Source organism: Eubalaena glacialis, chromosome 12 (genome assembly GCF_028564815.1).
Source record: "Eubalaena glacialis isolate mEubGla1 chromosome 12, mEubGla1.1.hap2.+ XY, whole genome shotgun sequence".
NCBI lineage: Eukaryota > Metazoa > Chordata > Mammalia > Artiodactyla > Balaenidae > Eubalaena > Eubalaena glacialis.
In genome coordinates, this window is record NC_083727.1 from 9,507,241 (window position 1) to 9,529,913 (window position 22,673).

Consider the following 22,673-nt stretch of genomic DNA (forward strand, 5'->3'; position numbering starts at 1 on the left):
TCAGTTTTGCTTGGTATTGAAGTTTGTAAAAGTGGTGTCCTTGGATTCATCCATATCATCAGATGTAGATATTACTGAACATGTGAGAAGCATTATTTTATGACCCTTAACATCGCAGAGAATACATCTGTCCCTCTCCATACGTGAGGAAAGTACCCATCTAGAAAACTAGTGTCTCAGCAATAGATTTAGAAATTACTGGGATTAGGCTTGTCCATATAAATGACTCTACAAATAAAGTCTGTAGTCCCTTTTGGTCCTAAGAAACCTTGGTCACGAAGGAAATGAGCCAGTAAAATAAGGCATCGAAAAGGAGGCATCTTGCTCTTAACTGTGGGTGTTCCTAAGAAAGGCTCAACCCAAACGCCTTCATTTTGTGTGTATTCTGCCCTCCTTTCCTGATGGCCATTGACACCTGGCTGAGGAAATGCCAGTTACTTAATCCCCAAAACCATCACAGCCCCTGAGTTCCCAGAAGACGGCCATGTCCTGCACCCAAGGCAAGTCAGCTCCTGTCTTTCTTCTGAACTTACAAGGTGCCGGCGGAAAGCGAGTCCACGCTCCTCCAGCCACCCTCTGAGGGGTCCCTGAGTCCCGGGGGCCACTTGCTCCACGTCTGCCTGTCAGTCATCGCAAGAAATCTCCCCTGGCTTCAGGGAGAAGCTACAGCTGTTTTTAGACTCACTCCCATGGGAGCAAGTAAGAGAATCAGAAAATGGTTCAGGGCTCAGAAGCTTGATCTCTGGCTCTAAACTTCCCCTGTGATAAAAATTACCTAAGCCCCGTTACGAACTGCATAACCCGTGCAGGCCTGAGTTAGGGAGCCTGACACCTCGGGTCCACATGGCACTGGGTGCTATGGAGATGGCAAAGGGACGGGAGACCCTGAATTCCCGTCCCTGGCTGACTACCACCAACTGGGTCGCTGTGCAAAGACCCCAAAACACACTTAAGTGTTTCTAACGAGTCTGCACGACAAGCACAAATTAATTTGATGGAAACTGTGCCCCTTCAGACTGAGAACCAGCAGTGTCACAGGGTGAGGTGCAGCAGGCCCTCTACTGCATCAGCAGGACTCGGGGAAGCTGGGGGCCAGACAGGAAGCAGCAGCCCACAGCAGGAGAGGACACGGCCCAGCCCCAGGACAGGGCACGGCCCTTCTGATGCCTCTGCCCTTTCTCCCTCACCCAGACTCTCTGTGTGGACAGGGCAAGGCAGGACCCTTGTAGGCATGTTCCCATCCCCACAGCAGTTAGTCCAACGTCACCGCTGATGACACTAAGGGCACCACCCACAGTGAATGACCAGGGCAGTAAATGGGCAGAAAGGATCCCTGACTCCAATGGTTCTCAAAGTGTGGTCCCCGGACCGGCGGCGTCAGTGTGCCCTGAGAGCTTGTTAGAAATGCAGATTTGAGGGCCCACCTCAGACCTACTGAATGAAAGTCTCCGGGGTTAGGGCCAGGAATCTGTGTTTCAACAAGTCCCCAGGTGACTCCTGCACGAGGTGGTTCACATACGCACACACACGCCCCCCAAGCTAAAGTCTGAGAAGTGCTGGTTTCTACCTACTCATCTTCCTCGTTTCCTTTTTGCTGGGGGTTTGAATGCCTGTGAGGGGACAAGGCAGTGGGACGAGAGCAGCCTGGGGGTCTGTGTCTACACCCGCACAGGGCGCCCTGCCACAGCCATGTCCCCCCACCTCCTAAGTGGACGGGGCGTGGGCAGAAGGGGGGCCTTGGACACTCTCCGGGAGGTCCTTCCTCCATCAGCTCGACAACCCGTTAGTCCAGCTGCCTGAGGCCGCACGTCCTGACACTGACCTGAATCTCTCCTCTCTGGTGTCACCTAGTCCTGAGGCCACAGTCTGTCAGAGCCTCAGGGAGCAGCTTCACGCGGGGCTGAAATGAAACCACTGCTGGCCCCGGCACACAGGAACTGACCGCGCTGCTTTTTTTAGTCTCCCTCCTCCTCCTTCACCCGCCCTCCTCCCCCGGCCAGGTGGACACTCGGCCACTCACTCCTGTCTGGTCCCTAAAGTCAGAGGTTCAATCCTAAAGACTCCAGGCTGAGCCTGAGGGAGTGGCTGGAAGCATAATGCCTGGCTGAGCCCAGGCAGAGCCTCCCCGAGCACCTGAGAGGGTCCCAGGGCCGCAGACGGCATCTCCCAACCTCTCCCTCCCCCTCCACACCCTCCCCTAGTTAAAGCCGCCAGCATCTCTGATCTGGATCCACGCCCTCCCCTAGTTAAAGCCGCCAGCATCTCTGATCTGGATCCATGCAACAGTCCTACCTGGTGTCCTTACCTTTCATCTTCTTCCTCCAAACTCCAAAGCTTACTTAGGCCTCATCACCCACCCCTTGAAACCCTTTAGTGCAGCGTCCAGAGTGTGCAGAGCCAGCTCCTTCCAGCTCACAAGCCACGGTATGCACACCTCTTCCCAGCTCCAGGTTCAAGCTGTTGGCTTGAAATCAGCTGTGATGGGAGTATTTACACCACAGAAATGGGCAAATGCTACAAACCAAAACTTCTCCCTCCTGGCCCTAAAAAACCTGTTTTACCAGCATAATTTTGAGTGATTCCCAAGCCTTCTGCACATTGGAGTCATCTAAGGGTCTTCAAAACAGTACTGATGCCTGCTCCCACCTGCAGACGTGCTGATGTAACTGGGATGGCATGCACCCCGAGTGCCAGGAATTTTATGAGCTGCCCAGGTGATTCTAATGTGCAGCAGTTTGGGCACCACTAGGGTAAAATTCAAACTCCTTAGCGTAACATACAAAGCCCATGTTCATCTGGGCCTCGCCAGCCTCTCCAGTCTCACCTTTCACCACGACCCCTGTTCCCCACGCCCGGGCTGCAGGCAGCGGAGCCAGCACAGGCCCCCAGATGTGCTCTGACGCAGCGGTTGCAACACCTGCATCTGTGGTTCCCTCTGCAGGCTGCCTTCCTGGCCTGGGTGATTCCACCCAATCCCTCCCAGGTCAGTTCAGACACCTACCCCTGCAGCCTGAGTGGACTGTCCATCCCCAGAGCTGCCACAGGGATCTCAGCCTTCCTCTCTCCCAGCTCTATTCGTACAACACTGTCATGTCCTGTCACCTCCACCCCGAAGTCAGGGGCGACATCTGATGTCAGGTGCCTGCATGTACCAGGTGCTTGCTGAGTGTCTGTGGGATGAATAAATGGCTTCCCCTGGGGTGGGTATGAGGGCTGGGAAGTGGAAGAGCCTAGAAGACTGGTGCTCGTGCTGCACGTGAACGCAAAAAGGTGAGGACACTGTCACTACACCGCATGGTGCCCTCATGGGGCCTTCACGGGAAACTCCCACTCCGCTTGCAGGACGCAAAGAGCCGTGCCTCTTCTGATGCAACCTGTGCTTTTTGTCTCTTAGATGCTATAACTTACGTTACTAATACCATTAACAGCCACCATTTTTAGTACTTTTTAGATTCTAGATACTGTGCTAAATTCTAATACATACTATGATATTTAATCCTCTCCATAACCCTACGAGATTGGTATTGTCAATCCCATTTTACAGAAGAGTAAACTAAGGCTATTTATAATCTGCACAACCTATTAACAAGATAAAGACGAACTGCTAAAGGTACATGTTTGCTGGAAATGCAGTCAGGATCCAGGAGTTTGTAATGAAGGCACTATGCCCGTGATAACGTGCAGACAAATCATCATCCCACGGTCCTCTCTGCACACCCCCGTGCCCCAACCCCGGCGGGGCTCATCCATTCCCTTGGGGTAACTGCAAAAGGGCGAAGGCGCAACACTGCAACTTAAAAAGCAAGCTATTTACCCCAAAATCTTTGCACTTTTCATCTAACCTAAGTGAAGAAGGAGGGGGAATTTTTCAAAATAGAGAAAAACAACCAGGATTGATCATCAGGCTTGCTATTGATAGTTCGGGTAGGATGACTGAAAGTTGCCCTCCTGTGCCCTAGGAAGATGACCTCATCTCTCTTTGATGATGGATAGTATTTAGAGGATAAACAAGGGTATTAAACCCAAAGGTTAGCAAATCCTTAAGATTCATGAACGCTAAAGCCTTTTGAAACTTATTTTGAAGAAACCACAGAGGCTGTGGAAGAGCCTTAACAAGTGTTATGAGTCTAAAAGATGCTACAGCTACAGAAAAGCAAGCCACCCAAGGTCCATGGATGCTGACCTAAGTCAGACTGGGGGACAGTTGTTCCAATGCAGGGTCAGGCTGTGTCTGGAGCACCAGGGGAGTCAAGCTGGAGACCAAAATTAAAGAGGGGACTGACAAGTTTTGTTTTGTTTTTAGAAGAGGGAGACCAGAGTGTGGAGAGTCCTAGAAATAAGACAGAAATGGCCAAAGGAAGGCCCTGGAGAAGATGAAATGGAGAAAGGGGGAACCGCGAAGGTTCCTGAAGGTCTGAGAATTCAGACTTTGTGTCGCACGTCCCCTGGAACACCCTGTAGAGACAGACTGTGTGCAAAGCAAGGAGAAACTAGCTAATAATAATAATAATAATAATAATAACAATAATGGAGCCATCCCAAACTGGGTGAGAGGGTAAAACAGATGAATTTCAAAGGGTCCTTCCCAAATTCTAATACTCTATCACGACCATCTCCCAGTTTTGGGGTTTCTTACAAATCAAAGGAAAACTCCAAATCTAAAGAAAATCAAGTTTCAAAACCCCTTTTAGAATGTCCAGAATAGGCAAATTATAGAGACAGAAAGTAGAAGAACAGTTGCCCAGGCCTCGGGGAGGGCTGGGAGGGAATGGGGAGTGACCACTGATGGGTCCATGGTTTTCTTAGTGGTGATGAAAGTGTTCTAAAATTAGATTATGATGATGGTTACACAACTCTGTGAATGCATTAAAAACCATAGAATTGTACACTTTATATGGGTGAGGTTTATGTATGCAAATTATATCTCCATTGAGCTGTTTAAAAACAAAGCTCTCTTGGGATGGCCTCCAGGGGAGTTCTCCACCCATCCTCAGGAGTGCACCTCTCTGCCATCACTTAATGCCATCAGCTGCTGCACACATCTTAGTTGTTCCTTTCTGTTGGAAACACTGAATGTTAATAGAGCTTTTGCCCACAGAACTGAGACACTCATCCACCCATCTCACCTAAGGGCTGACAAGGTTGCTTTCCACGGCTTCCAACTGCACGATGACAGCATGAGGACAAAGTGCCCACGGCTGAGGCTGGGTCAAGTCAAGGGCAGGTGAGGCCCAGCGCGTCAAACACTCCAAGAGCCTGGCAGGTGGCCCTGGGCCTCTTTAGCCACCGGCTGGTGACCCAGCCACTGTCACACAGAGTGCTCGGGAAGAAGAGCCAAAGCGACGCAGGCCCGGGCACAGGGGTCTCCTGAGGGCACCAACGTCCCCTCCAGCCAGGCGGGAAGACCGGGATCGGTGTGGAGGAATCTCAGGTCCCCTCGGCCGTGACCCTCCCAGGTAGGAAAGCAGTGTGCCCCTCCACTGATGACAGACGTGCTCTTGGACCCACACCCTGAACTCGTCCCAGGAGACAGAAGGCCAGATACCTCTGGCACCGGCCAGTGCCCTGTTGGGACGGCAAGGAGTATTTTTAGAAATCACATGAAAGCTCCGTGCAGTTCGCACGCGGTCCCACAACAAGCACCTCCAAATGCCGGACCTGCCGCACGGCCGCTGGGGCCCCCAAAACCTTTCACAGCTTTCCAGGAGAGTCGCGACTCTCTAAAGACATCTTAGGCCACGCTCTCAACACACTGAACTTGGTTGGGTCTAAGTGAAGGTAACTGCACTCACACGATGTGGTCCACTTACTTGCAAAGACCTTCCACCTCACCAGTGTCATCAGTGAGCTCGAGATCGGAAAATCACACAACGTATATGTCTCTGTGTACAACACCACACACACACACGTGCACGCTCACACACACGTGCACACACACTGTGACAACTCAGCTCAATCCAACTGGGCTGGGGAAAAAGACCAGAAACTGTGCCACGAAAGAAATATGACTAAAAGAAACAACTAAAAGAAGCTGTTTAGAAGAGAAGAGTGGGTGAACAATGACACACATGGACAGGCTTTTTTATTACCTACCTGAAGCCCTGGCTGCTCCCAAAACAGCGGAACGGAGCCTCTGATCTGAACAAAAGACGACACGCCATCATCCATGTAAATCGTCTGCACCACAAGGAGACAGAAAGGGAAAGGTATTCTTCAATGAAACCGAATGTCCTGGGGCCGAGTAACGGGATCCGGCTGCCTGAGACCCGACACCAGCCAGAGCGAAGGGCGACGGCGGGCTTGAGCGCCCTCTGCCCCTCTCCCAGCCTGGCCGAGCTGCTCCCCGCCCCGCAGGCGGGCCCGGCGCTCACAGGCTTGCTCCGCGGCCCCCCAGCCTCCGAGGAGGAGGGCGCGGGTGGATGGAAATCCCACAACCTGACTGACCTCCCGGAAAAGCCCAGCAGTCCCCTCCCCACCAATTTTAGGAACAGAAGCAAATGGGCTCTGGGATTTAACTAAGACCTTCCTGGGAGCCCTCTACTGTCACCCTGTCAACTGGCGAAGTAGCAGACAGCGACTGGAAAGGGACTGGAGGAAATGAAATGAACCAGCTATTGCCCAAAGCCCTAGTTAGCTGCACTAGTCAGTCCTGCACTTGACCATGCAAGTCAAGACTTGACCTGAACTCATAGTTGGTCCTGGCCCTACACCACTGTGTTCTTAAACGTGTCAGGGAGTCCACACACACACACACACACACACAGCCTCCACAAACTTCCAGGGTGACAGCACCTGCACAGACACAGACCATCCTTTACAAGTTAAAGAATGTATCTCCTCCCTACCCCACACACAGTTCTTTCAGGCTGTACCAACTCCTCATCCGTCTGCAGGCCCCTACTGACACTCTAGTGCCAGGGAGGTCTAAAAGGACAAAAAGTACAGTCCCGAGCATCACGAGGGTGAGGGCTGCGGCAGTTATCAGATGCTGCCCTTTATCTGAGTAACTCTACCCTGGTCTGGCAGGGCTGGCCCCAGGCGATGCTACTGGCCCTTTCCATTTCTTACCGGCCTGCTCCCTTACAGGGTAGCTTTCCATGCGGCTAGATCACGCTCAGATCACACATGCATTAGTAATTCTGCAGTGGAGGACCTGAACATTAGACCTGAAGGTTCCCTGAACTTCAGGAATTACATGAGCCTGGGAGTTATAATATCGAGCTGAAACTCTATCCTTTAATCTCCAAAGGAAAAAAATGTACTGGGTGAAGAACTCGTCTGTTTCCAGATATTGATCACCAGCAAACTGGTCACGCTCCATTATTCTAGGGACAAAAGCAGAAAAAAGTAGCAGGCTATTTAAGCTACTGCAGGGAGCGCTGGCTACAGCGAGATTAAATGTATACAGCCTCTCTGCCTGTGTCCAGATTGCTGAGAATCACCAATTCAGCCAGTATCTCTATGTAAAGACAACTCATAACAGTGCGCAGGACCTGACGGAAGCTAAGGAACGATTACCCTTCACTTGACTTAATACGTGCTAAAAGCACTACTTGCGGCATTAGACCACGCCCCTCTTGAGCTGGAACTTACACAGAACCAGCTTCAGAAAAACACCGACAAGCAGTCCCAGCACTCCGGACCCCACCCCCAGGGCAGAAAGAAAAGATGCCTCCAAATTTCTCCATTCCTCCTCCCGCATGAAAATATTCTAGTTCTGTGCCCATCCTATCATCAGGAACACCCACCTCTTTGTTCCCAAGGTGGTAGGACAACCCCGATCATCACACAGTAGTGATGGATTTACGGTGCTTTGCTTTCTGGGCAAAAGAACACAGGTTTTAAAACTAGTGGGAGCTTCAACACCTGGCCTGACCTCACAGAGGTAGTTTTAACAGAGGGCACCTGGGGGAGGAGAGACAGGATGGAGAGTGAACGCAGGTCAGCACGTGAGCTCTGGGACACCACCGACCCGGGTCCCACTCCCCTCTGCCCAGCGGGGTGACCCCGGCTCTGTTCCTTAACCACCTCCTGCCTCGGTTTCCCTCTCTCAACGGAGTTAGCGTCACCTGATCACAGAGGGGTGACGTGCCGTGAGGAGCAAAGGAGGGAGCGTTCTGGAGCCCAGGGTGGCCACTCCTTCCCATTCAGGTCGGAAGCCTCCTGCCCCACAGAACACGGGAACAGGGTTCAGGCCGCGGGCAGGAGAGGGCATCTAGGAGGGGACAGAGGTGGGAGGGAAACACAGAGCAGGAGGGGCTTCAGGAAGGCGGAGCCACCGCGGCATGTGGCTCAAGGCCAGGCCTGGCCCCGCTGGACCTGGAACCACTGGACCTGGCCCCGCCGGACCTGGCCCCGCCGGACCTGGCACCGGAGCGCCCCCTTTCACAGAGCGGGGGGAACAGCAGCCCAACAACCGTAACGAGAAAGGGACGAAGCAGGAAGACTCGCCACTGGGTAGAGACACGTTTCTCCCAAAGGCTTTTGGCTGAACTTCTGGTCCAGGATGAGGTGTCTGCAAACCAATCCCTTCCAGGTCTGCATTCTCGGGAGGACACTCACGGTCATCCTAACCTCCCGGATGAATCAGTGGCCTTATCTTCAGTAGCCAAATCTTTATCTTTTGTTTTCTTTGGGTAAATGAGGGGACTTTCTGTGCCGCGAGTCATGGCGGCAGAGCAAGCCCACCAGGTGGGACTCCCAGCAGAGCCGAAAAGACTCCAGACTCCGCCCAGGGAGACCAAGATGCCGTCCACACCTGCGCACACATGCATCTACGCAACACAAATGCGCACACAACATATACGTGTGTGCACACAAGCAAATACACAACACACATATGCCTGCATGCCCACACAAAACCCCCCTACCCGCAAACGTGCACACACACACAGCCTGCCTTGGAGGAGAAAGATTGTTCTCTTAGGGAAAAACATAAAAGCAAGGCAGGACTGAATGGTTTGAAAACACCTCCCTTTTCTGGCTCCCTGAGAGTTAGTCTCCACGTCAGGGATCCAGCCTGCTCCGTCTCGCCGCATCGCTTGTCTGCATGACAGAGGCAAGCAGCCCGTCAGCCGCCCTCGTGCATCTACCACAGGACCTCCCCTCCCCAGTGGCTAAGGTCTCAGTCCTTAGCAGAGGGCACAGGCCAGAGGTGACCTGCGGGCAACACAAGAGGGGCCAAGCTGCCCCAGCCAATGCTCCTTCCTGCCGTGGGCTCAGTACCAATGTCCTCAAGTCGCTGCCTGCACCCTCAGGTGCGGACATGGGGTTTCAGATCCTGCCATTTCTCTAAATGCCAGGTCACGAAGCAGGCAACGCCTTGTGTCTTCCTCTCCCTCCGTGGTTCCCCACTTCCCAGGGTCCTCCTCCAAGACTCCCCACCTCCCAGGATCCTCCTCCAAGACTCCCTACTTCCCAGGGTCCTCCTCCAAGACTCCCCACCTCCCAGCGTCCTCCTCCAAGACTCCCCACCTCCCAGCGTCCTCCCCCAAGACTCCCCACCTCCCAGCGTCCTCCCCCAAGACTCCCCACCTCCCAGCGTCCTCCCCCAAGACTCCCCACCTCCCAGGGTCCTCCTTCAAGACTCCCCACCTCCCAGGGTCCTCCTCCAAGACTCCCCACCTCCCAGCGTCCTCCTCCAAGACTCCCCACCTCCCAGGGTCCTCCTCCAAGACTCCCCACCTCCCAGCGTCCTCCTCCAAGACTCCCCACCTCCCAGCGTCCTCCTGCAAGACTCCCCACCTCCCAGCGTCCTCCTCCAAGACTCCCCACCTCCCAGGGTCCTCCTCCAAGACTCCCCACCTCCCAGGGTCCTCCTCCAAGACTCCCCACCTCCCAGGGTCCTCCTCCAAGACTCCCCACCTCCCAGCGTCCTCCTCCAAGACTCCCCACCTCCCAGGGTCCTCCTCCAAGACTCCCCACCTCCCAGCGTCCTCCTGGCAAGACTCCCCACCTCCCAGGGTCCTCCTCCAAGACTCCCCACCTCCCAGGGTCCTCCTGCAAGACTCCCCACCTCCCAGGGTCCTCCTGCAAGACTCCCCACCTCCCAGCGTCCTCCTCCAAGACTCCCCACCTCTCAGCGTCCTCCTCCAAGACTCCCCACCTCCCAGGGTCCTCCTCCAAGACTCCCCACCTTGCAGGGTCCTCCGCTAGCACACAGGCCTCTACCTGCCCTCACTTGCTCTGCTGTCTTTCCTTCTCTCTCCAGGTAGGAGGCTCACAGCTGAGCACCGACCACTCACCGTGGGAGGCACCCCCGAGGGCCAGCTGGTCTGTCTCCTCCCTGCTGTGACCCCACCCGGCAGGCTCCTGATCAGACTCAGCCGAGGGGCTCAGGATGTGCATCTGTGTTGCCGACGAGGACACCCCTGGATCGGCTCTGGGAAACGACCCCTCCCCTGGGGTCACCTTCTCCTCCACACGCCAGGGCGCTCACGCTGTTTGGCGGCCCCGCTGGCGTGAATCCTCCGGCTCCTCCCTCCCGTGGTGGAGGGCACGGGTTCCGTGGGGAGCAGCCTGAAATGTACGCGCCCCACGAGAAGCTGCTTTGGGTGCAAGCCCACGACCTCCTGCCCCATGTGTGTCTGTGAAAACGAAATCACCGTGGGGCTCAGTTGCAGCCTCTGGGTCCCAGCAGGACAGCAGCTGGTGAGGTCTGGCTGACTGTCTGCTCATCCACTGCTCCCGGGAGCAAGGTCGGGGCGAGGGCCTCATCCAGAGAGCAGCCCGGAGGAGGAAAGGGAGGAAAAACACAAACCCGGAAGCCCACAAAGCTCCCAAGAGCCAAGAAACCCCTCCCCGAGCCAAAGAAGGAAGGCAGGTGCCGGCAATTTAAGTAACAGGGTGGGCTGCAGGGGTTGGGGGGCAGGGCGCTGCGGGCTCTAAGGCCTCGCGGGCCGGCCGCACGCTGCTGGAGGGGACAGGGTCCCTGCCTCTGCGCCCGAGCACGCACACAGGGGGCAGGCAGGAGACAAACACAAGTCACCAGGCACACTGAGACAGAACAACCAGAGCAGAGGCCCAGCCCTAGTCTGCAGAAAAATGAGAAGAGCAAGGACAATAGAGAGATTGTTCATAAAGCTAAATGTGCTGCATTTAAAGCACAGTCCTAATCTGTTAATGTCAGATTATGTCCTTGTGTTGGATTGAATTGTGTCCCCCCTCAAAAAGATATGTTGAAGGCCTAACCCCCAGCACCTGGGAATGTGACCTTACTTGGAGATAAGAGCCATTGCAGATGCAATTAGTTAAGAAAGGTCAGGTTGGAGTAGGATGGGCCCTGAATCCAATATGCCTGGTGTCCTTATGTAAAGGGGAGAAACACACACACAGGGAGAAGATGCCACGTGGTGCTGGAGACAGATGGGAGTGATGCTGCCACAGCCGGGCGTCAGAAGCTGCCGGCGGGAAGGCTCCTCGCCCAGAGGCTTCAGAAGGAGCACGGCGGTGCGCACGCCTTGATCTCGGGCTCTGGCCTCCAGGACTAGGAGACAGTGCAGTTCAGTCCTTTTCAGCACTCCCCCACTCCCACCTTTTGCGGTGCTCGTTACAGCAGTTCCAGGAAACTACTACATCTTACATTTTCAGTGTTAAAATGTCTCATCGTTTAGGAACAGACAGTGATAAGGAGGGCAGTTGCTTTTTCAATGACTTACTTGACAAGACACAGTAGATGGGACCCCAATTTTTAAAAAACTGGTTGAAATCCAAAAAAATCTAAGGAGCACTAAACAAGGTACTCTGCCCAAGGGCGGGATGGGGAACAAGGCGAAGGCTGCCGCAGGGGCTCGCTCCAGGGCTGCCCGCTGGAAACCTCCTAAATCCGGCTCAGTTACCAGGTGCAGGGTCTCTGGTATTTTGATTTGTCCAAAAATGCTTTGCATCTTTGGCCCCCACTTCCCAGCACAGCGCTCAGCCTGTGGCAGGTGAAAAGTAATTAAGATCTGTGGAACGAATTGAATGGTGCAAAGACTAATAACACAAGGATAAAGACCGGGATGGAACGCCGTAAGGAAGGCCCCCATTTGGGGGCCACGTTTTCTCTGTCATTTTTAACCAGGTGTTTATTTACCAGCCTCGTCTATGTCCAGGAGAGCTGCAAGCCACAGGCAAGAAACTGCCCCTGCTGCTCATCTTCAGGCTGCTGACTGACGTCCCCCTACTCAGCATCTGACCCCAAGAGGACCCTCCCCGCTCTGTGCGCTCCGAAAGCCCAGGCAGGTCCAGCTCACACACCGAAGGCAAGTGCTCAAATCTGTGCTGAATTAAACTGGCTAAAGTCCTGGTAGGAAACACCTGTCGCAGCTGCAGCCGTAAGAGGGGATGCAAAGTCCCATCACCACTAAATAAACACGGGCTGTTTGCAGCTTGACACCCACGGCAATACTACACCTGTGCCTTTCATGGGCTTTCCTTTGATTTATTCTGTTAGTCTACACGGTGGTATTATCCTACCGTGTAGGATAATATCGCATGTTAGCATGTTCGCAAAAAAATCACCTGTTAGCAAAAAAATAATAATAATAATAAATAAAGCAGTTGTAAGACAGCATCTCTGGGAATGAGAACAGAATTTAAGGGGGAAAAAAGTCAATGAGAAATTAAGCAGAAGGTTCTATTCCACGGAGCTGAAAGCAACTGCTGCCTCACATGCAGATTTCACAACTCCCAGCTGCTAAGACTTGCTTCCAGGAGGAAGCTTCAGTGGATCTAGAATGAAAAATAACTTCCTTCTCTCATCCTGCCATTATTCATCTACTTACTTTTGTCTTAAAAAGATTTTCAAACCCTATTGGTTCATTTGTCAGCTGCTCTCTGAATAACCGCCACCCTTCGTGATATCACGGCAAAAATTCCTTCTTCTTTTTAGCTGAAAATACCCCTCGGTAAGCAACACTTTTCCAGCATGAGAAGAGAATCAAAAAAGATACAGCATGCAGGGACTTCCCTGGTGGTGCAGTGGTTAAGAATCCGCCTGCCAATGCAGGGGACACGGGTTCGAGCCCTGGTCCGGGAAGATCCCACATGCCGCGAAGCAACTAAGCCCACGAGCCACAAACTACTGAGCCCGTGTGCCACAACTACTGAAGCCCACGCGCCTAGAGCCCGTGCTCCAGAACAAGAAAAGCCACCACCATGAGAAGCCCGCGCACCGCAACGAAGAGTAGCCCCCGCTCGCCACAACTAGAGAAAGCCCGCGCACAGCAACGAAGACCCAACGCAGCCAAAAATAAATAAATAAATAAATAAATTTATTAAAAGAAAAGATACAGCATGCAAACCAGAGGCCACATTTGCAGACAGAGCCCCAGTGACACATTCTGTGCTCCTGGGAGAGTGAGGAGCCACGTTCATGAGAAACTGCCTCCGACACCCCCGCCTCCAACGGAAACAAGTTTGCACAGGTTCCTCTGCTCTGAACCAGTGGGGGCCATGGGCCAGCCTGGGCACTGACCTGCTCCGTCTCCACGAAGTTGGACACATGGCCGTCGTCGTTCACGCCTCGGGTGTGGAAGCGAGCGCCGGCGCGCTCGCAGCTGATACGGGAGATGAGGCAGGCCTTGGCCTGCTTGTGAGAGGCGTACACCGTGCGGACGGCCACCACCCCGCAGATGACCTTCAGCAGCCAGTCACAGCAGCGCACCTGGTGCTGCCTCAGGGGCACGTGCAACAGCTGGTTCCTGCAAAACAGCCCCACAGCGGTTCAGGCCGCCTCACATCCTCCAGGAAACACCGTGCCCAAAGCAAGTCGGGGAGGTGCCTAGGGGCTGCTTTCCCACACTGCATACTCCCCATGAACTCCGCACTCGGGACACACAGCCCGGGACGTTCATGTGCTTTAGAGACACCCCAAACGGCAGGGCCACGGAGACACGTGCAGCAGGAAAGGGCTAGGAGTCCTTTCCTGAAGCTACTCCCAGGCGTCAGTGTTAGTGAATGGAATCCAGGTACGGGTGTGAGTCAGTCACAGGCCTTTCAGGGAATCTCAGAGAAGCCTCTGTTTACACTGGTGGCCTCTGCAGTTTTTGATAGTAAAAATTTAATCATGCTTTTTGATGAAAGGATAGTGATAAATGATAAAATGACAAATCATAAAAATAATTAAATATATGCATGCTTACATGCTTACTTAAATTATATTCAGATCCCACAAGGTGAATGTAATGAGAGCATTACAAAGCAATGGATAATAAATAAACAGGATGAGATGAACATAAAACCTAATGAAAGTTCTAGTACTTCCTCCCCATACCCAGGATTGTTCTGGGTCTCTGACATCCACGATGATGATCATGGGGATAACAGCCAACGTATATCAAGGGCACCGAGCACCGTTCTAAGTGCTTTGGGATGGATCAACTCACTTCATCCTTGAAACAGCCCTATGTACCAGGTGTTATCATTCACCCCATTTTACAGATGAAGAAACTGAGGCACAGAAGAGAAGTACTTGCCCAAGGTCACGGCGCCAGTAAGCGGCAGCGTGGAGTTGGAGCTGTGCTCTTCACCCCGAGCCTCTCCTGCTGAAGGCCGTACCTTGACAGCTGCACCTGTGCATGGCCACACCCTGCTCTCATCTCTCACTCGCTCGGCCTCCCCAGCGCCCCCTGGAGCTTACCAAGCAGGTAAGTGGTTGCTCTGAGAAGTGGGGCTCGGAGGGCGTGCACGGGCCTCAGGCTGCTTCCGGGCTCCACACGGTTCACCCAGGGGGCCCAAGCAGTGCCGTTCTGAGGCCCCTAACATGCTCCCCAGGAGGCAGGAACCACCACAGGGTAGCAAGCTAATCTAGATCACAATGCCCTATTTGTTCAAAAAAGGCAGCACTATTCCTGCCGTAAGCAGCTCTCTCATTTCTGGAGAAGCGTGCTGTGAGCTCTGACGCCTCAGGCGGCTTCTCCAAGTGGCAAGAAGCAGCCACTCCCTGCTCTCAGGCCAGCCTCCCCGACGTGACCGCGTGGGCACTAAGGGACAACCCCACCCCCGGGAGCAGGGCCATGCCTGAGCTCTCACACCAGGGCGCTGGTCTGCCTAAAGAATGATGAGCATGAAGCATTACTTTACAAAAACACCTTCCCCTCTTCTGAAACCCTCTCTAAAATTCAGATGATAAACCATCTTTAGTAATCCACATATGAAATCAGCATCAAGGGAAGGCCTCCAGAATATTCCAGGGTCTTCCAGCCACACGGCTATGGCTGCCGTCAGTCACTAGGGGTCAGGAGAAGGAACCGTTTGCCAAACAGACAACTCTAAATAATCCTGTTTGTAGTCACACTGGCCTGACCGCCTGTGGGAGGACAGCTCATATCCTCGAAGGAAGAAATCCAAACCTATAAAGGAAAACAGCCTGCGTCTCCTTCCAGGACTGGATGGTACTGGGAAGCAACGATCGGTGGGGAACAGTAACCCGCCCAGAAAAATGCCTTCACCACGCTGTACACCAGCCACATTCAGCGTTGACCCCATCTGACTCCAGATGTGGGTTCAGACCTTGAACACTGCACCCCAAATAGTGGGTTCAGGCAATCAAGCCCGTGACCACACAAGCTGGGGCTGACCCAGCTGTGGTCAGCTCCATGGGTGCCGCCCTGAGCCCAAACACCACGCCTGGAGTGTGGGATGGCCCAGCAGCCTAGCACCCTCCAGAGCTCAAGATAGTCTAGTGTCCACTTGGGGCCTCCGCCTTCCCAAGCCCCTCTCAGCCTTCACTCTGTGATTCTCTGCTTTGTCTTCTTTGTGGACCTCAAATCTCCAACCACAGAGCTGGCATCAGGAGGTCTGGAAAGAGCAGGTACAAAGGGCAATCCAGATTCTCCAGGCAGCCAACAAATGTTACAGCCTCTGAGACCTCTAGCCTCTGCTCATCAGACAGTCCCAGCTGAAAATGGCCCCCCGGCCTAACAAAGACCCCTCATAACCCACAGCCCGCGTGTCCCTGAGCTTGGCTGCCTTCAGGGGCACATGCACCTGCAAAATGGAACTAGTGATTCACAGACACACCATCCCCTGGACCTGTTACTCAGAGTGTAACAAACCAGCAGTGCTGGCATCACCATTGGCTCCTTGCTAGAAATGCCGAGTCTCGGGCCCCAGCCCAGCCCTGCTCAGTCAAAATCTGCATTTTAACAAGATCAGCAGGAGATTCACATGCTTGAAGTTTGAGCATGCTACTGCCCCCCAAACTCAACAAACCAGAGAATCTAAGAAGATTTGGGGGGCAGGGAGTATGGGGACACATGGAAGGATATGGTGAACCCCCTTTCTCCAAATGGAAGTCAGGAATTCACTTGTGGGAGTCCCAAGCACCAAGGTAAGTACACTTATCTGGTGATGGAAACCTATGACCTCCTCTGTTTGGGTAAGGGAGGAATGCATAAATAAAGGACACAAAGAAGCCTCATCAGTCCTGACTCAGGGCTGGAAACTGGTGTAGCCCCAAAGGCCAACACTGGAATCTAGGAACGCCTCATTATGTGAGGTGTATTGGAACAATTTCTACAGCAGGATTTTCATCACTTTTGCTTCTGACTCTCATCTCCTGGTAAATCTGAGGGGAACAGCTCCATTGCATGTGAATCACTGTACCCTCCCCCGGCTCTTTCACAGGACTGGTGAGGGTCATGACCCCTGGAGCCCAGAAAGGGAGATAATTTACATATTTATAGGGTCATCCACACCTAGCTAGTCCCTGAAGGAGCGCCCAGATGACCCTAAACATACAGAAACCCAACCACTTTTGCCTGGGCTTCAGGTCTGTCTTATCACATTACTGCACACCACCTTGGCAGGATGACTCAGTTTTGCCGTTGATACAACTGGTTTGGTTTTGTGATTAACAGCATGGGATCTGGAGCCAGATGCCTGGGTTCAAAGCCCTCCGTTATTCAAGCCTCAGTCTCCTTACCTGTAAAATGGGGATAACAGACCCTACCTCATTGGTTACTATGCGGATTATGTGAGTTATGACCCCCAGAGAACTTAGAACAGTGCTTTATAAATGTTGGTGGTAAATGTCTGTACACTGGAGGATAACCAGGAGAACTGAGGGGACCGGGGACCAGGGAAGCACTGAGCACAGGCCCAGGCACTTAGGAGAAACCGGTAGATGCTGGCACTTAGGCTCCTTACTTATGGAGCAGATTTTCCTTCCTAAGTCTGCATTAAACCATGTTGAACACCCTCCCTGACCCCCGGTGGGGAGTGGGGCTTGTTTTCCTCTCATTGTGCGGGGAGTGAGCGGGCACAGATCACAGCTCTCATAGGTGACCCACGTGCCCGGGAATGACGCAAAGTGGAGATCAAGGATGCAGGCGCCCATTGGAGCCCACCCTCCACGTAAGCTGGGGGCAGGAGATCCCGGGCCCCAGGGCCTCACCAGAAGAAGGAGTTGCCCCACTCGGAGCTGTCATCGCCCTGCTTCTGTGCCCGGACAGTGAGGTCGAAGCAAGACCCATCGCTGGGCCACGAGAAGTAGAAGACCCCCGAGTTGAGGATCCTCCTCAAGGCTGTGAGGCGGTCCTCCTCCTTGGCCTCTTCCTGAAGTGGGTAAAAGTCGGTGGCGGTGATTTTGTAGATTTCGGCCTCTGGAATTCTGCCCACAGATGTGCAGCCCGTCACCAAAACCAGGAAGCTCAGGGAGGTGCCACCTGGAAGGGAGTGAGACACGGGGGCTGAGGATCACGGGCGGCAGAGCGGCTGGCGGTGACGCGGGTGATGGGCAGCCGGGCTTTCGGCTGCAACCACGCAACTTCCTGTTCTCGCCTTCGCGTCCCCCAGACCTCGCCTTCCTAAACTCCATGGCTCAGGGGTCCGCCCCGTCACCTGAGCCCGAAGCCTGGAGCCATGGTTCCAGAGCCCGGCCCCTCTCCAGCAGCGGCAGCGTCACCTGCAGCCTGTTAGAAATGTGAATTCTTGGCACCACCCAGGCCTCTGGGGCTGGGCCGGCGGGCTGCGCTTACCAAGCCCAGGTGGTCCTGCTGCCCTCCAGAGTCTAAGGATATGCCTGCCTGGAGCCTTCCCAGCCCCACACCTCAAGCCTCTCAAATCCACCCTCCCCACGAATCCTCAGGGCCCCAGCCGGAGTCAGTCCTCCAAGCTCCATCGCTGGAGCGGCCTCCCAAACCCGCTTGATCGCAGACCTCCCTCCTTTGCTGAAATCCTTCCAGGCTCCCACTTGCCCACAGGGCTGAAGTGGGAACATCTGGGACCTCCGAGCCACTCCTGCCCACCTCCTGCCCCTTCCCACACACAGTGCCCAGGGTCCAGCAGCTTTTACAGGCCGTCTCTGCAGCTCCTCAAATGCGCCCTTGCACCCCTGGGCCTCTGCCAGCGAGGCCTTCCTCAACTCCCTCCCCAGTCACCTTCCCACCCTCAGCCTCTAGACCAGCAAGAGCCTTCCCAACACCTCTACCCAGCCCCCTTCCGTGGAGAACTCCTCTCCACCCTTCTGGGGTCAGGTCGGCAGCACCTCCTCCAGGGAGGCTTCCCTGCTCTCCCAAGACACTGCTAGGTGTCCCTTCTAAGGGCTAAGTGGTAGCCCTCGTCACACACAAAGCTAACAGCCTCCTTCCCTGCGTGTGTCCCCTAGCAGATTGGGGGTTCCTTAGGGGCAGGGCTCTGTTTGGTTGTCATATCCCAGCATCCTGGCATTGCATACGACAAGTGTTTGATGAACACTTCCTAAATAGGCCAATGAGAGAGCAGCTCGAGCCTCCCCTCCCCCGGTGAAAGGTTACCCCAACCAGTGCGGACCCCACTGCCAGGAGGAGGACACACCCCTCTCCGGGGACGCCACCACACCATCCGTGGCTGTTTTCTGTGCCACGGCAATGCTTTACTCTGGGGACAGTGGGGACACTGCCCCATAGTCCTCTTTTTCAGGAGAAGGCCCAGGAGATAACTTGGGTAACTAGCCTTTAGGGGCTGGTGTGATTCTGGTCCAGAGCACACTGCTCCCATCCTACTGAGGTTTAAAGGGCCCGATCCCACCAAGATCTACTCCAAATGCTCAGTGGTCATTATCTGGAGCGATGGTGGTCAGCGTTCTTAGATCTCTGGACACCTTGCTAAGACCCCTAAGACTGCCAATTCCACTGCTCACCTATGCTAGACTCCTTCCTCACACTGAATGGGAAAAAGAGTCCTGCTGGGGGTCGGGTAACATCTGGTTTTTATTAAAGAGCCCTTCATTTGATAAATAGGTCACCACTCGTACCAGGCCTACCGGGGGTTGGGGGGTCACATACAATAGGCAACCATACTGGCTCGTATCCCACCTCTCCAGTCACATGATCAGGAAATCATTTTGAAACAACAAGAATAAGGCAGTTATGCTGTGGCAGTGACAGGTGTCAGGGGGCTGAGTTTCTTAAGTAGAACAGGCGTCGTTTCTGGAAGACAGGTGGGGTTTATGTGGGGTTGACATCCTCAAATTTCAGCCTCACAAATACAAATACTCCCCCAGCCTGTGCTAGAACCAGTGCCCATGCATCCCATCTGCCTCTTCCGATGGGCTCAGCATGGGGTGAAGCAGAGTTCGAGAACTGTCCCCTTGCAGTGGCCAGAGGACAGCCCGGTGGTCTAGGCTGCAAGCCCAAGATTAGACTCTGGAGGGGGTGGGTTCCAGGGGAGGCATGGAAAATTCTACTTTATATCTCTCCATCTGAGTCGTGAAGTGGGTTTCTAGCACCACTTCCTCAACAGCCTCTGCGTTGGGGGACCGAGTCCCTGGCAAGAGTTCCAGGGTGCTCCGAAGACAGCAGGCACTTCCTGCGCAGGGCAGTGGCCTGGGGGAGGCTTGGGGCGGGCGTGCAGCCGCAGGCGTGAAAAGGCTCTTGAAATATGTGAGAGCAAAGGGAAGGGGCCGCCACCGCCGAGGCATCGGGCTCCCGAGTCCTGGGACGAGGGGCTCAGGAGAGAGTGAAGAACAAGAAGAGCCACCATGTGGGAGCACGTTGGAAGCAGATGCTTTAGTGACAGTTAATCCTCAGGGCGATGCTTACCGTGTGCCAGGCGCCATTCCACAAACTTCCTCCCAGCACCCCCATTAGGGAGGTACCATTTTTAGCCCCATTCAAAGGAAGGGAGACAGAGGCACAGAGAGGGTGAGTAGCCTGCCCGAGGTGGCACAGCGGGGAGGTGGGATTCGAATCCACTTTCTGGCTATCCCACCCGGGCAAGTTACCCAAGCCAAGTCTGGTTCCAGAGCTGGTGCTCTTAACCATGTCCTTGCAGAAGTATGGCCAACCTGCCTAACAGCGCTGCTATTTTACACAAGAGACTGTCCCCGGGGAGCTGAATCACCCGCCCAGTGCACAGCTGGTCTGTGTTGGACCAAGATGCAAACGTGGGTCTCACCTTGGCCCAGGCTCCATCTAGCCATAAGGTCCAGCGGCCTTCAACCACTTAGGCTGTTGTCTCTCTAAGAACTGTGGGTGACCAATGCACCTCTCGCTCATTTTCAAATTGACACCAGAAGTGTTCATTATTAGTTTAAATGGTTGTGAGTAATATATTTTCCAGCATGTGCTAAATATTGACATGTAAAAATAAAACTGTTGTGGGCCTCTTTACCAGCATCCAGTGGAATCTAGACGGTGATTCATACTCATCATCAGCTACTGTTTAAAGGAATCCATGAACAAGATCTTCTTTAACAGACGGGATTTTTTCTCCCATTTCCAGTCCACTTTCCCCACAGAACTTCATCCGAATGTAACATTTTGTGCTTCACCTGATCATATTGTACAGCAATTTGATTCTGAAGCTCCAAGTCTCTAAAAAGAGTTTCTTCTGGCTTGAGTTATCACTGCAATGATTTTTAGTACACGATTGGTCAAATGATGTAAACAAAACATTTTTGTTAAATAATTGTTTAATAGAAAAAGTAAAGATTTGTTGGAAAGGCTTCTCTTAATGGGATGGATGGGACTTACAGTTCATGGATAAATATTATTTATTGATGGAATGAAACTATCAATAGATTCTATATCAATTCTAGTTCTATTTTCCATTTTTATAGCTGTAAACACTAAGAGACCGTGTTTACATTAATAAATAGGTGGGAACAGAAAGGGCTTCATTATAGAAATGTCACTCAACTCTTCAAACTCCTTCTGAGCTACACGTTAAAAAAAAAGAAATCACAATAATCTATCAAAATTACTGTTAATGCTGTCAGCTGATGCCCCAATTACTTCTTCCATTTTGTGGAAAGCAAACAGTTGACTATCATCTGGCTTGTCAACAAATTCGTTACCTAGTCATTGAGGTGACTGACTTCCTCAACTGCTGACAGTATTCTGAACTGTCCCTTTGTTTGGCATCCTAGAGGCATTTACTTCTGAAGCAGCTCACCATGGTGAGATTCCGGGCAGGGGAAAGGTAAGAGGGCAGACGGGTGGTTGTGGATGCAACAGAGAGGGTGAGAAACCAGCCCCTCATCACAGGACATTTTTAGGCAAACTGATTACTGGAAGGAGTTGAGGACTTAGAAACTGTTCTCCTCAGATCTAACCATGTCCTGCACCGTGGACAGTCTCTGTGACCCCCAGAAGAAAAGCCCTAGGCCTCCGTCCCTCCAGGAGGGGGACCTGCCCGGCCTGCTCAGCCTGGCAGGGGTCACTCCAGCCCTGGCATCACCCCATCTACCCATGTGTGTAACAGCCCCCGTGCTCTCATGCACTGCAGGAGACAGGGGTTGGGGGGGGGTACCGTGAGGATGGTGTCGGCCTGTGATCCCACACAGAAAGCGTCTCTAGGGGTAAAAGTGAGGCCGGTGGGACGCGCCCCCCCACCTCAGGCGTGTGAGAAATCCCCTCTGCCATCACCTTGAGCACGGGATCCAAGCTGTGTTTCCAGTAACCCAGGATCAATTTTCTCATGGCCCAGAAGTAAACTGGGCCTGGGACGGGGGTGGGGATGTCTCAGAAGTCATTAGTCAAGGCTGAGTCCAGGGGCTTGAAACCAGTTAGGACCTTGTAGCAAGGCAAAGACAAAAGCCAAGCTTGCCTTGGCCTCAGAAGACGGGGCTCTGGGCTCTGCACGCCTCCAGTGGCCTCTGGGGCCTCAGACAAGTCCCAGGCCCCCTCTGGGCACCAGATGGGCTCCCGGTCCCCTCCAGCTCCAACACTCTGGCTCCAGCGCTCTGGCCCAAGCAAGACCATGCCTGGGGGAGAGGTTGCCGGCCAGAGTCAGGTGAGGAGGGGGCAAGGGCAAGAAATGGGTCACAGGCCAAAAAGACACGCCACAACCAGAAGAGGTCACCCGCACGCAGAGGCCGCCTGAGTGTGCAGCGTGGAGCAACGGAATGCAACCACCTCGACATATATACTTGTTCACGGGGACAGGGCTTCAGTTTGGGAAGATGAAAAACGTTCTAGAGACGGATGGTGGTGATGGCTGCACAACAATGTGAATGTCCTTCATGCCACTGACCTGTACGCTTAAAATTGCTTAAAATGGTAAATTTTATCTTATGTATATTTTACTACAATTTTAAAAAGCCTCCAAAACCTCAATATCAATGTAGAAATCCTCTCCCTCAAAACCCAGCTCCAAGTCAGAGCTGCCCAGGAGAAACCCCGACCCCTGCAGTGCCAGGGTCCGAGTCTCATCTGTGGCCACCTGTCGTCCATCATCTGGCTGGGAAGGGCGGGCGCTGGGGTCATGAT

At 53.5% G+C, this 22,673-nt stretch overlaps 2 protein-coding genes across 7 annotated transcripts in view; both read right to left on the minus strand.

The window, feature by feature from the left end:
* The window catches only part of SYNJ2 (synaptojanin 2), a 97,651-nt gene that overhangs the window by 37,194 nt on the left and 37,784 nt on the right, over window positions 1-22,673 (minus strand). For 5 of the 6 annotated variants that reach the window (XM_061206819.1, XM_061206820.1, XM_061206818.1 and 2 more), the window contains exons 3-5: window positions 17,378-17,648; window positions 13,457-13,682; window positions 6,094-6,177 (exon numbers count right to left, since the gene is read on the minus strand). In XM_061206819.1, the coding sequence (XP_061062802.1) occupies window positions 6,094-6,177; window positions 13,457-13,682; window positions 17,378-17,648 (581 nt within the window). Of the gene's footprint in view, window positions 1-6,093; window positions 6,178-13,456; window positions 13,683-17,377; window positions 17,649-22,673 lie in introns of those variants that run through there. The other variant, XM_061206822.1, reaches the window with a different exon arrangement.
* On the minus strand, window positions 9,411-10,347 carry LOC133102294 (antho-RFamide neuropeptides-like). Its single transcript, XM_061207246.1, is given in 2 exon segments — window positions 9,411-9,924; window positions 9,956-10,347. Coding segments are annotated over 2 exon segments (906 nt in total).